The following is a 12,334-nucleotide window of genomic DNA, read 5'->3' on the forward strand; positions in this document are numbered from 1 at the left end:
ACAAATGCCTATGAATCAATCAGTTTCTCCTAGGACAATGCTGGGACAATGTCAGTTCTGACAGGATCTCAAGTCTGCTGCCTATATCCACTCTCTGTTGGCAAAGGGGGGATCACAGAGAAGACTCAGTACTTTGCCTGCCCCAAGCAGCAGGGGAAGGCATCAGTCACCCGCCCCTCTCCCGGGCTCTCAGCTGAAATAAACGTGACCTTCTCAGCCAAGGGCCCCCTGAGCTCGTTAACCAGTGGTTTTCAGAATTACAGCATGTAGTGATCAGTGAGACTCTGCACTTGGCAAGGGCAGAGATCGCTGCTCCTTCGCACATGGTGGCTGGCCCATGGCAGGCAGCGGTTCGTGAAAGAATAAAACCTGAGAAAAAGTTTGCTCGGGTCTGTGGCTTCACTTGAAAGAACTAGAGAATTTCTTCAGTAAACAGCCGTAGGTCTTGAGATTACACGGACCCCTCAAGTTCATTTGGGATTTCATCTAATCAAAAGATTCAGCACAGTTCATCAACTAATGCACCTAAAAATGACACTTTTTTAAAAAAATGAAATCTTTAAAGCTAACAAGTGAAGAAAATACAGCAGTGCCAACAATGATGCATTCAGTGATGAAATGAGAATATCCTCCTGGATTATCTATGCAGGGGACTGCAGGTGAGTCAGCTGGTCAAGCAGAATGGTGACCGTAATGTCCATCGTATTCTTTGTCCCCTAGTGCTGATCCCCATGCGGGGCTGTAATTTCCATAAAATTGATTCCCAGTCATATTTACTTAATTCTCTAGGATTACTTCTGAGAATGTGGACTAAAATTACTGAACCATAGACTTTCTGAACTGGCAGAGATTTTAAAAATCAGCCAACCCACACCTCTTCCTTTCTTTCCCCCGCCCCAAGAGAAGGTAATGTTTCAAGACCTTAATCACAGCATTAGGAGTGGGTCTATACCCACAATGCTCCTTTCAGGATCCCCAAACTGGTGGGGCTTTGAGGTCTGAGCAATCTTGTTTAATCACAGCGATCCTCAAAGATTTGAGGCCAGAACAGTCTGGAGAAAAGAACAATATCCCTTGTCTTCCTTTCCCTACAATGGCATCTCTGTCTAAAAGAAAGTGCCTTTAGTGGTTTCTCAGATTAAACAAAGTTAATCTTAAATTTACTTCGATTTGAGAGAACCCTCAGCAGAACTCATGTATAATACAACTTAGTGGGAGCTATGATGAACACTTTCCTTTGGCTTGCTCCAACAACACATGTTTGTTTAACATGTTTGCTATATTTCAAGGGAATAAATTATATCTGTGAAATATTAAGGTCTGGATAATAACCAGTTTTGATATCATGGTGGTTTTACTATTTACTCCCTTTTTCAGGCACAGAAAAAATGCCTGGAAAAATCACAGATTTATAGAAATTCTACTTGGAAGACATCTTGGAGATAGTACAACCCACTTATTTTCTAGATCATAGCTGAGAGAACCATCGGTTCAAGAAGTCAGGCAAGTGGCATAAGGCACTCTCCAACCTTTGGGGCGCCGGGCGCTGCTGTGTTTGCCTGCTCTGCATGTAAATGATAAGGAGAATGTACTGACTTTTTCTTCCGGTTTTTAAAGGTAGGGTTTCTGGGGCACCTGGGGGGCTCAGTCGATTAAGCATCTGCCTTCGGCTCAGGTCATGATCCCAGGGTCCTAGGATCAAGCCCGGTATCGGGTTCGCTACTTAGTGGGGAGCCTGTTTCTCCCTCTCCTTCTGCCTCCTGCCCCTGCTTGTGCTCTCTCTCTCTCACTCTCTAATGAATAAGATCTTAAAAAAATAAAAATAAAGAATAAACTAGGGTTTCATGCAATATGAACTTTTGAGGTCATTCCACGAGGTGCTGAGTTCATGCCCTGGCCGGTAAATCTGGAAGCTATACCCACAGTACCAGAGTAAGTTAGGGAACATTCTGGAAGTTCAGGTACTGTCCTGGACCTCACAACCACCTATACTCAGAGATGGCTAAGGGGGGGAATAATAAGAGTGATGAGCTAGGAGGGCAGTGGTAGTGACAGGGCCTCACCTACGAGGATCAGGTCACTGGATCAGGACGCTCGCCACCATCCCTGCCGCTACTGGCCTGTGGGCATTGTGTGGTATGTGTGGTATGGTGGTGTGACTTCAGGGTGACGATGCTGGGGTTTGGGCAGGCCAATGCCTCAGAGGCTTTTGTTTCCTGTTCTTTCTTAATGCTGATAACCGCCTCCTCTAATGGAGATATGCTAAAGGAGAATTTGGGGGCTCCCATTTTGAGGCTGACAATATATAAGTTCTCTTTTCTTTGATACTGTCTTTGAGGCACCACGTTGCCATGATGGTGAGTGCTAAAAAACACACATGGATGGGTAAGTACACTCAGGTTTCCAGAAGACTTGAGATGGCTAAGACAGGAACTGGCACACTGAGCCAGCAATTGGGTTCCACGATGGGGTTTGTTTCCATCACAGTCCCACAATGCCATTATTATACGTAACATTTGAAGAGGACTATTCTCCGGTATGAAGGCAGGCATGCCACTCTGCTCCTTCCATGCAGCAGACCGAGGAGGCTGCTCTATGACACTTGACAAGTCAGGGATTTCCAGGTCTCCACTGGACAAAGCGGGTTTGACATTCAGGGTCATCGTGATGCTTCTGGCTGACAAGATTTCTACCAGCCTCGACTGTGGTGCACAACTTGACTTGTCGGTTGGCGTCTCTTCTCATCTGCAGACTTACATTCTGCCTTCTGGAATTTCAGCTGCCCTCCTCTGAGGGTTCATGGAGAAGCTGTGTAGTTCTCCCATTATTCGTGCCCTGTGTGCCTCCAATGTAGTGGAGCTGTGTTGGCATTTTTAAGAAACCACCTTTTTAGGGGCGCCTGGGTGGCTCAGTGGGTTAAAGCCTCTGCCTTCAGCTCAGGTCACGATCCCAGGGTCCTGGGATTGAGCCCCACATCGGGCTGTCTGCTCCATAGGGAGCCTGCTTCCTCTTCTCTCTCTGCCTGTCTCTCTGCCTACTTGTGATCTCTGTCAAATAAATAAATAAAATCTTAAAAAAAAAACCAAAAACACCTTTTTCCTTGAAGAGACCTTGACTGCCTCATTCCTTCCATCCCTTTTTCCTTCCTTCCTCTATTTATTCATCATGGATTATGTGGGTAGCACTGTGTCACACGCCGGGGAGCATGCAAAGCAAATCTAGAACGTGGTCTCTGCCCCACGGGGCTTGCAGTCTTGTTGAGAAGACGAGAGGTGCAAGCTTAAGTAGGATGGCCACATATCCTGCTTTGTCCAGGACAGTTCAAAATGCCTGTTTTCCTGGTGAAATGATTGAGAGCCCCCTCTTCACTCTCCAAAGCAACATGGTTTGGGAAATAAATGATACTGTCATCTTCCACATAAACCATGAGTGCCAAAGCAAAGGGTTGAGATTTATGGGTAAACTACGCAAAGGTAATGTGCGCGACAGGAATGCAGAGAAAGGAGAAATCAGGGCAGGCTGGGACACTGGGGAAAGTCTCATGGTAGAGATCGTGAGATGTGGCCAGACCATGAAGAGCTGGATTGGTCTAAAGAGAGAAGAGCGAGGCAGTCCCAGAACCCAGCATAACTCAGAGTCCATGATGAGAACGTGACCCCTGGGGAACAGTGTCAATGCTGGGCTGGCTCACCTGGTAGGAAGAGGCACTGGGACACATAGTTGTGAGAGAGAACTCCAGTAATGTCAAGTCTGGAAGAGGCCAGAGTTTGGACTTAACAGGCAAAGACAGGTTAGGTGGGGAAATGGTAGGAAATTTGGTTTTATAAGTAAATGTTACTTGGCCACATGCTAATACAGCAGGAACTGGAGGGGGAAAGGCAGGGCAGGAGGATATTTACAGAGGTCTTTTTCCAGACCATCAAGGCCAAGGTGATGCATGGCTGGATTAGGAGCTTACCAGTGATGAGGGAGTGAAGACAGAGAACAGACAGGGCTGGGTGAGTAGGCAGGATTAGGGGCAAAGGCAAAAAGGCACCAAAGAAGGTTCTGAGCGTTCAAACATAAAAAGCAGAATGTTGATGTCTCAGCCAACAGTGTGATTGTGAGGGGGTGTTATGTCAGAAGTCCCATGCTACCCTTCAAGGGGTGTGCTGTGTGGGTAAGGAGGACACACCTGACTCTTTCAGAAGAGGCCAGGCCAGGCCCCAAGCCCTGCGATTAAGCTGGCGTGTTCTCCATGTCCCCACCGTCCACTGTCTCATCTGCTCCTGGCTTCTGTGCCCATTTCTAATCAGGATCGGTCCCCACTTAGTTGCTGGTGGCTATACTGATAGTCTGGGTGGTGATGAAGAGGTGTGGGAGGGATGTACTTAATGAGTACTGGTTTGTTCTGGGGTCAAAGGCACACGGTTGATGAGAGGAGGTTCCGATTCTGAGAGCTACCAGAAGCCGGCCACGGAGAGGCGTCAACATCTCACCGAGAGCCCGGAGCAAGAAAGAAGAGCCTTTTCCAGGTTACACAGTCAGTGTAACAAGAGACTCAAGTGTTAGGAGCAGCTGTGGGAAGACGGGATGAGTCCAAGAGGCAGCCTCCCTCTCTTCTAAGGGTTCTTTAAACAGGATAGATGCAGCCACGCCTGCTTTTAGACAAAGATGGCCACGATCAATGCCACTTTCAGTTCAATTTTAAATGAAGGTCTATGGATTTTCAAGGGGATTTCTTAATGGAAGCTGACACACACCCTCAATTTTTTTTGCACGGTACTACATGGACTAGAAGTATTCCACGATCGTTTGCACACGCACTTTAGGGCAGAAATTCATGCGAGTCTCAATTTCTGCGTCTCTCAGATTTTGGAGGCATAGCTTGTAGGAGATCGTCAACCACCATTCATGGAACAGAACTGGAACTTGTGTCAGGTCACTGGCACCCATGACAGGTCCAGGAGAAAAGCTACCAGGAGTGTAACATGACCAGCGGTGGGCTTCCTCTACAAGTCTGCTCCCCTATAGTGGGAAAGAAAACAGAGATGCGGCTTTGTTGCCTTACGATGCTGGTGAGCGCTCTGGATCAGCTACGTCATTGAGGAATCCATGCAAAAAAAGATGACAGGCCATGAAAACACCGCTTTCTATTTCCGGGGCCATGGTTGGGCCGTTCGGTGCCGCCGTGCAAACCAGGAAGGCACCCCTTCCTCAGGACGTTGTACTTGTGCCTGCCAGGAAACTGTCATAATGAAGAGACAAATCGGCAAAGTCAACAATGGGAAGGTTGCCTGTAATGTTGTGCAATGCACAGTCACGCTGGAGTGGCCCTATTTGGGCCACAGAAACTTATCTCTTTTGACAGGAGGCTTTTTTGGTCAACCCAGGTGTTAAAATGTGGGTTTTGTAAGAATTCAGTGACTGGGAGTTGGAGTTGGATCCTTGTGGGTTAGTCCACAGCTGTTTCCTGTCCATTCCGTGAGAGGCTGAATAAAGAGCCACGAGAAGCTGCAACCTTAAGAAATATCTCTCCCATTTCCACATGCTCCTTATGTAGCAAGCAGATGGATCTGGAATTCTGAGGTAGGAGAGATTCCTTTGTTGAGCTTATGGAAGACCGGTGACTAAGGAGGGACAGAATTCTGACTTGCTGTGGCCACAACCCCCCAAATTCTGACTCCTCAGGTCTGACGGGGAGACAGTCAGAAGCTTGGGAAGAAACTTCCAGAAGTACAGCTTGGGCCGAAAACCCCTGGGGAGTGTTTCCCTGGCATCTACATTCACAGAGTTTAAACACTTCAAGGAAAACAGGTCAGTGAGGACTCAAGGCCCAACAACTCAGAACAGACTTTAAACAGTTCTGGGGGCAAAAGGCTTCCATCCAATGTTTTATTTAATTTCGGCCTCCTTGAACTTATCCTGCAGTTAACCTTCTCCAGCCCGCTTGCATTTGATCCACTTCTCATCCTTCACGGTCTAGTTCAGAGTCACCTATTCTGCGAGGCCTTCTCTTTCGGGGCTGTCCCTCCTCCGTGCTCTCCCTCCATTCAGTAGTGGGTGCTACTGTGGAGGTTTTGGCATTCTCGTGACTGACCCGGTACTGGAGAAGCAGCCAGGACCACAGCTTTGCTGTCATGCATGGTGAAGAAGTTGGCTACACTGAGTGCGCCAAACTCGCAATCGAGGAGACTGGCCGTGAGCTTGCCAACAACAGAGAGGACGCTTTCTTCAAGCCTTTAATGAGAAGGCCATACGGAAAACTATACAGCATTTATTTAGTGATCCAGATGTGAGAGTCGTGCTGATGTCTGGAAAGGCCTTTCTGCCAGTGATAAACGAGGCCATTACTCAGGTGCAGGCATGTCTGAAACCGGGACCCTCCTGCAACACAACCGATATGAGTAATTCCTAGCCCCAGAGGTTCGAAGGACGAGAGCCTTGACCTATGTTATTTTCTCATTTGCTCCAGAAGAGAAGTAGGGCAGCCTTCAGAAAAAGGGCTGTTCTTGAAGAACAGAAGAAGGAGACCGAGTTTCACAGGATCGCTCGTATGTTAGAATCTGCCATCAGCATCAGGAGCTCGATGGCGTGGCTTCCCAAGGGTGGTCTGAGACCACCTACGTCACTGTCACCCGCTGTTGCTTGTCCAAAGTCAGATTTCTGGGACTACCCTACACCTGCTGAATCAGTCTCTGAGGAGGGCACCCAGAAATCTGAATTTCGGTTCAAAATACTTCAGGTGATCCTGATGCATACTAAAATGTGAGACTCGCTATAGAAGGGGTTGAATATAGGGCTCTCTGCATAGAACGGCCAAGATTCAATACTGCCTATCTGTCACCGGGTCTCCATAAAAAGTGGGAAAATACAACCTCAATAACAACTACGTAAGAGTTCCTGAGCCGGGGACAGCTATGTGTGTGATATAATTATAGAGCTGTTACATATTATTTTGCTGTTATATATTATGCAGTTTATCCTGTTTTAAGCTGATCTGTTATGTAAAAATATGAACAGATAAATTAACAAATGATTATGCATCTTCCAAAAGGATTCTTGAATTAGAGCATTCATCAATTGGTTTCAATTGCCAAACAGTTCCGCTAGAATTAAATTTATAGACAACTTTGAAAAATTACTTACATGCAGTGTGACTTCCAAGCTCCACGTATTGGAAGAGTCTCAGAAGTGTCTCTTTTCCTTGGGGAGGGGATCGCACTTCTCTTTTCCCTAGCATGATGGGACCAATTCTCACTAGCTTCAGCGGAGCCCTTGCCCTTGAAGTTGTGGAGTAAACTGAGCTATAGCCCTACCCTTTACCCAGAAACTCACTGTGAATGTGCTCTGCATATACAGTAACCGACTAGTCATTTTAAATGACTAGTATAGCCACCTTCCTAGGAATTTATAAGGGATCCAAAAATGCTAAATTTCCAGGCAGAAATTGAAAGTTGGGACACCTTTCTTCTTTCCTTTCAGATACTGCTTGGAGAAGGAAAGGACTGTGCTAGACAGTGGCTCTGGAGCCAGATAGGCCTGGGGCCAAGTCCCAGCTCTACCACCTACTAGAGGTTTATCCTTAAGTTAGTTACTCAGTTTCTCAGATCTTCAGTTTGCTCTCCTGAAAATGAAGATAAAATCACCGACACCATGAGGCTGTTCACACCCAAGCTGATGGCCCATCCTTGATCTTACAGAGAGTTCTCAGGATGCACAGAGGTATCAAGAAATAAATAATAAATCAGAGGCAAATCCCACAACCATATTAATTTCTATCTCTGTGAGGTCAAATGAAAAGCAGAATGATGTGCAATAAAAATGGAAAATTGAAGTATTTTGAAAGGACTCCTATGGGTCCTACAAGTCCCCAGAGTTGCCGGGATAAAATGCGAGGTTTTGGTGGTGAACTCGGCAGAGTCTCTGAGAGGGCGATGCCAACTCTGGTTGGGCTTTCCATTCTTGCTAGAGGCATAGTTAAGTTTCTGGAGGCCTGCCAGCCACGGAGGGTTCCCTTCAGGGAGGCTGTGACCCCCACGGCTAACGTCAGCGCTGACTGCCCGCTGGGAGGGCCAGCGTGTATTCATGTGTTGCAGGGAGTAAACTGAGAGCAGTTGGTGGGGTCTTTCACGTGACAGGCATACAGAATTTCCTCTGAATGCAAGAAGATTCAAGAATCTAGTAGAGTTTGATAGTAATAAAATGTTCTCAACTAATCACCATGAAACTGAATTAAAAACCAGAACCCGGGTCCTAAAAATTGCTTTACAGCAACTGTATTTTCCGAACACAGTCGGAGATCCAAGGATTACATCAATATTCAGATAATGCTCACTAAGGCAAACTGTACAGTCTCCTGGCATATAGCAAGAATGAGCTGGTCTTCAGAGAACGTACCTGGGTCTTGACCTCTATTCTATGTTCTGGCCATGAAGTAAGTTCTGAATTCAATCCAAGATACTAAACTATCCTCAGCCTTAAAATCTAAAGCTCCACTTAATAAGATCATAGGTGCTTCTTTCCAGAGTTAAACTCCAAGTGCTCAGGTAAATGCTTCTAATTAAAGATCCTTTCATCATTAATACTTTGGGTCATATTTATAAATGAATTTTTAATGAATTACCAATAAGTGTTAACCACCATAAAACAGATTAAAATATGTGAAAAGTGTGATCTCTAGAAATACTTATGTCTTAGTTTCAAGATATTGTCATGGGGAATATTAATTATCACTACAAAAAGCCTTGTTAATAATCCCACAATAAACTCTTCTTCTGGGGCGCCTGGGTGGCTCAGTCGTTAAGCGTCTGCCTTTGGCTCAGGTCATCATCCCAGGGTCTTGGAATCGAGCCCCATGTTGGGCTCCCTACTCCTCAGGAAGCCTGTTTCTCCCTCTCCCACTCCCCGTGCCTGTGTTCCCTCTCTTGCTATGTCTCTCTGTCAAATAAATAAATAAAATCTTTAAAAAAAACCCCAAACTCTTCTTCAGTCCATGTCTGTTCTTATTTATAACCATATTACAGATTTTCATTTATCTTTTTCCCCCACTCCTGTTTTAACCAGCCCAATTACTTCATTTGAAACAAAATTCAGCCCCTACTGCTATTTTTAGTTGTAATGTCTTATAAAATTGACAAGTCTTTGTAAATTCCTAGGTTGTAGAACTTTTGAATTTATACGGTATTGGTGTATTATCCCTGAAAGGATAGAGGAAGGAGAACAGTATTTAATATTTGGAAGATCTTGTCCAAATCTGTGGCAGACACCAGCAATGACACGAGTGGTTCTGCCTCCTTATATATAAAGGAGCCATTTTTTTCACTTGCCTAGATGACACTGATTCAAAAGACTTGGGTTAGGGAAGTAAACTTCCCTTTTTATCTCTACCAATGATTAGCAAGAAAAGCCAGGGAGAGTTATAAGACCTTCAATTACTAGCTACTTTCAAAGACCTCTTTAAATTATGTGTGTTAATGAACTTTCTAGTGGAAGTATGGTAATGTATGTAAAGGAAAAACGTACTAAGGAATTAAGAGAGTTGTACCTAAATTTATACTGAATTTTGGTTTCCTTTTTTTTTTTTTCCCCTCTCACTGGCATTTTATTAACTGGTAGAAATTCACAACATTTCGATGTCAATCATTTCAAATCAGTTGAAGACATAAAGATGGGTATTTCATATAAGAACCATATGTTAATACATGAAGGCCAAAGTCAAGATAAAAAATAAAAACCCATGTCTGTCCACTCACCCAGCGGGTATTGATGGAAACCCCACTATATGTAAAGCTTAGTGAAGCATCGAAGGTTATAAAAAATATTTAAGACAGAGCTTGTCCTCAGGGTGCTTATGAGAAATTACCAGAATAAATCAGGTAAAAATGATGGCTGACCATTACAAACAGAATGTCCTTGTAAGAAAGACAAATCTGATACCAGAGTCAAACTCTGAACAAAGATTTCATGGGGAAAAAAGATAGGAATGTACATAGTAACTTCTGAAGAATGTGACTACGGAGGCTTTTTAGCTTTCTATACATTTCTATGGTTTGGAATTTTTACAAGCATGTACTATTTTTGTAACTAGGGGAAAAATCTAGATCAAAATACACACATTTATGAGTAAATACTGCAAGGAAACAAGGGAATATACAGTATTTGTTGACTTAAGTTGGTGGCTTATGGTTGGATTTCTCTGTTTTAAAATGTTCTTCTTTTAATAGAATTTTAATGCCAGATTTAGTTCAACAATAAAAGTATATAGAATATTTAATTTCCTTGATTTGAATAATCTGCTTTATTGTAATTAGGAGCAGAAGCCTTGTTACAATTGTTATTTCTAGCTAAAGAGGAGGGCTGTGAAGGAAATGAAGGCATATTCTCTATTTCTCTGGGTAATATGCTTTTTCAAACTATCGTATGATGATCAGACTCACGTGAAAATGGTAGAATAAACCCTATCACTACTTGTAATGACATATTTCATCACCATCTATCATTAGGGTAACTCCTCTACTGTCATTAAAATGGAACATGGTCACTTCCAGTTCCCTAATTTCTAGATTCTTTCATACTGTTATACACTGTCCTGAAAAAAGAAAATTAAAACTATTCCTGGTGACATTTCAATGTGTTTAAAAGCTTCAGCATGAAAAGTGTCATCAACCTTGACCTTCATGTTTCTAAAAGGCTCCAGCCACATTAAATGGAAATGGGACCCTTCCTGACTTTAGCTGGTCTCAGTTACATCACTGACCGTTTTTCAAATTCAGTAATCTAGTTTTTAGTGTCACTTCAGGCTGAATCATTCTTTTCAGAAATGACACAGATTGTAGTATCTCTGTAGCTTTTCCTATTTAATACAACTCAACTGTCACTTTAAGTGAAAAAAATTCTGTCAGAGAATGAGAAATTTTCTGTTAGTCAAGGCTTGTGTCCTTCTGGCCATGAAAAAGGCTGCTGGGTACTTGCTAACTCCATTTAAAAGTCACATTATTTTGTAAAGTTAATTGTGGGTTTACAAGTATCCTTTAAGCGCTATTAAATTCATTTACTCATTTCACAAGATAACGGGGAGCAGGAGTGGGGAGGAAGGCACTCCACGTCCAGTCCCAGGCTGCAACCCCAGAATGAAGAACCTCCTTATCAGCAATTCAAGTGTAAATTAAGGCCTGATCTCAAATGCCATTTTCATGGTAGTTGTGTTTATATTTGAGAATTCATTTTTTTTTACGTTCTTTTTTGAAAATAACGTTTAAGGACTTCTATTACCTAAAATTACGTTTATCAGAGTTCTACATAAGGACTTTTTAAAGTGAAGAAATGGGTTTAGGATGCAGACCTGGATATAAATGAAAAGCTACTCACACAGGCGCCTGCACGGCTACTGTCGCGTGTGGAGCTCGGGTGTGTGTTCACGGTGCCGAGGGGGAGAGAGACACAGTTTTCTCTGCACATAACTCGCGTGACTCCGCGCACAGAACCAGAGGGAGCAGAGCAGGCCAGGAATGGGTGCAGATGCGCAGGGTTTGGCTTCACTTTTCAATTTAAATTTAAAATGTCTTGACTCTAGAAGCCATGACCTATGTATGTGAAGCAACTTCTGAACTTTGGAAGGAACTGTTTTCCTTTATTTTCCAAAAAACATCATAGTTTTATCCTTTCAACTAAAAATTGAAGTCAAAATCATATTTTGATGAAGTTCTAAGTTAGAAATTACTAAGAGGAAAGATACTTTCTTCTTAACCACTTAGGGAAAAACTTCTTGGTTCCACAGCAGAACAAACTGGCTCTGAAATCACAATTTTAACAAGCCAGCGTCACCTTCAAATACCAAATTCTGGTGATATTTGGGGTGCTGAGTTACAGAGCTCATACCCCAAAGCCACACCGGTGTGTAAATTGCCAAGGGCAAATTAAAGTGACCTCTAGCTACGTGACTACAGGTTCCACTGCATCTTTATGAAATGAAGGCAAAGCTCAACAAAGAACCCATAAAATGAAATGACGCACACCAACCTTTGATTGCACCCACAATATTTTGGTCTAGTCCTTTCCGGTTGTCATTCAGTCCTCTTTTCCTCTTCCCATTGGGTAAGGAGTTAGCCAAAGTCTTGTCATCAAAAAATGCACACACCAGCTTTCTAAACAGAAGGCTTCCTGAGCGAGTGTAGTTTGACAATATAGAGTCCAGCTGTGATTTAGGCATGAACACATCAAAGCCTTCAGCAAGTTGCACTTCTGGCTACCAAAAGAACATAAATATTTCATTAAAAGCAACATTTGAAGCATTTGACTTCGGGCATATGCGTAACAAAAAACCCATCGCTAGCTTCTGTAATGTCCGTATCCT

At 43.6% G+C, this 12,334-nt stretch overlaps 1 protein-coding gene across 8 annotated transcripts in view; it reads right to left on the reverse strand.

The window, feature by feature from the left end:
• Positions 1-12,334, reverse strand: part of BEND7 (BEN domain containing 7) — a 79,258-nt gene that overhangs the window by 22,605 nt on the left and 44,319 nt on the right. For all 8 annotated transcript variants that reach the window (XM_044227056.1, XM_044227061.1, XM_044227058.1 and 5 more), the window contains one exon: positions 12,001-12,226. In XM_044227056.1, coding sequence (XP_044082991.1) covers positions 12,001-12,226 — 226 coding nt within the window. The remainder of the gene's footprint in view (positions 1-12,000; positions 12,227-12,334) is intronic.

The sequence above is a fragment of the Neovison vison genome, chromosome 12 (assembly GCF_020171115.1).
Source record: "Neovison vison isolate M4711 chromosome 12, ASM_NN_V1, whole genome shotgun sequence".
NCBI classification, from domain to species: domain Eukaryota; kingdom Metazoa; phylum Chordata; class Mammalia; order Carnivora; family Mustelidae; genus Neogale; species Neogale vison.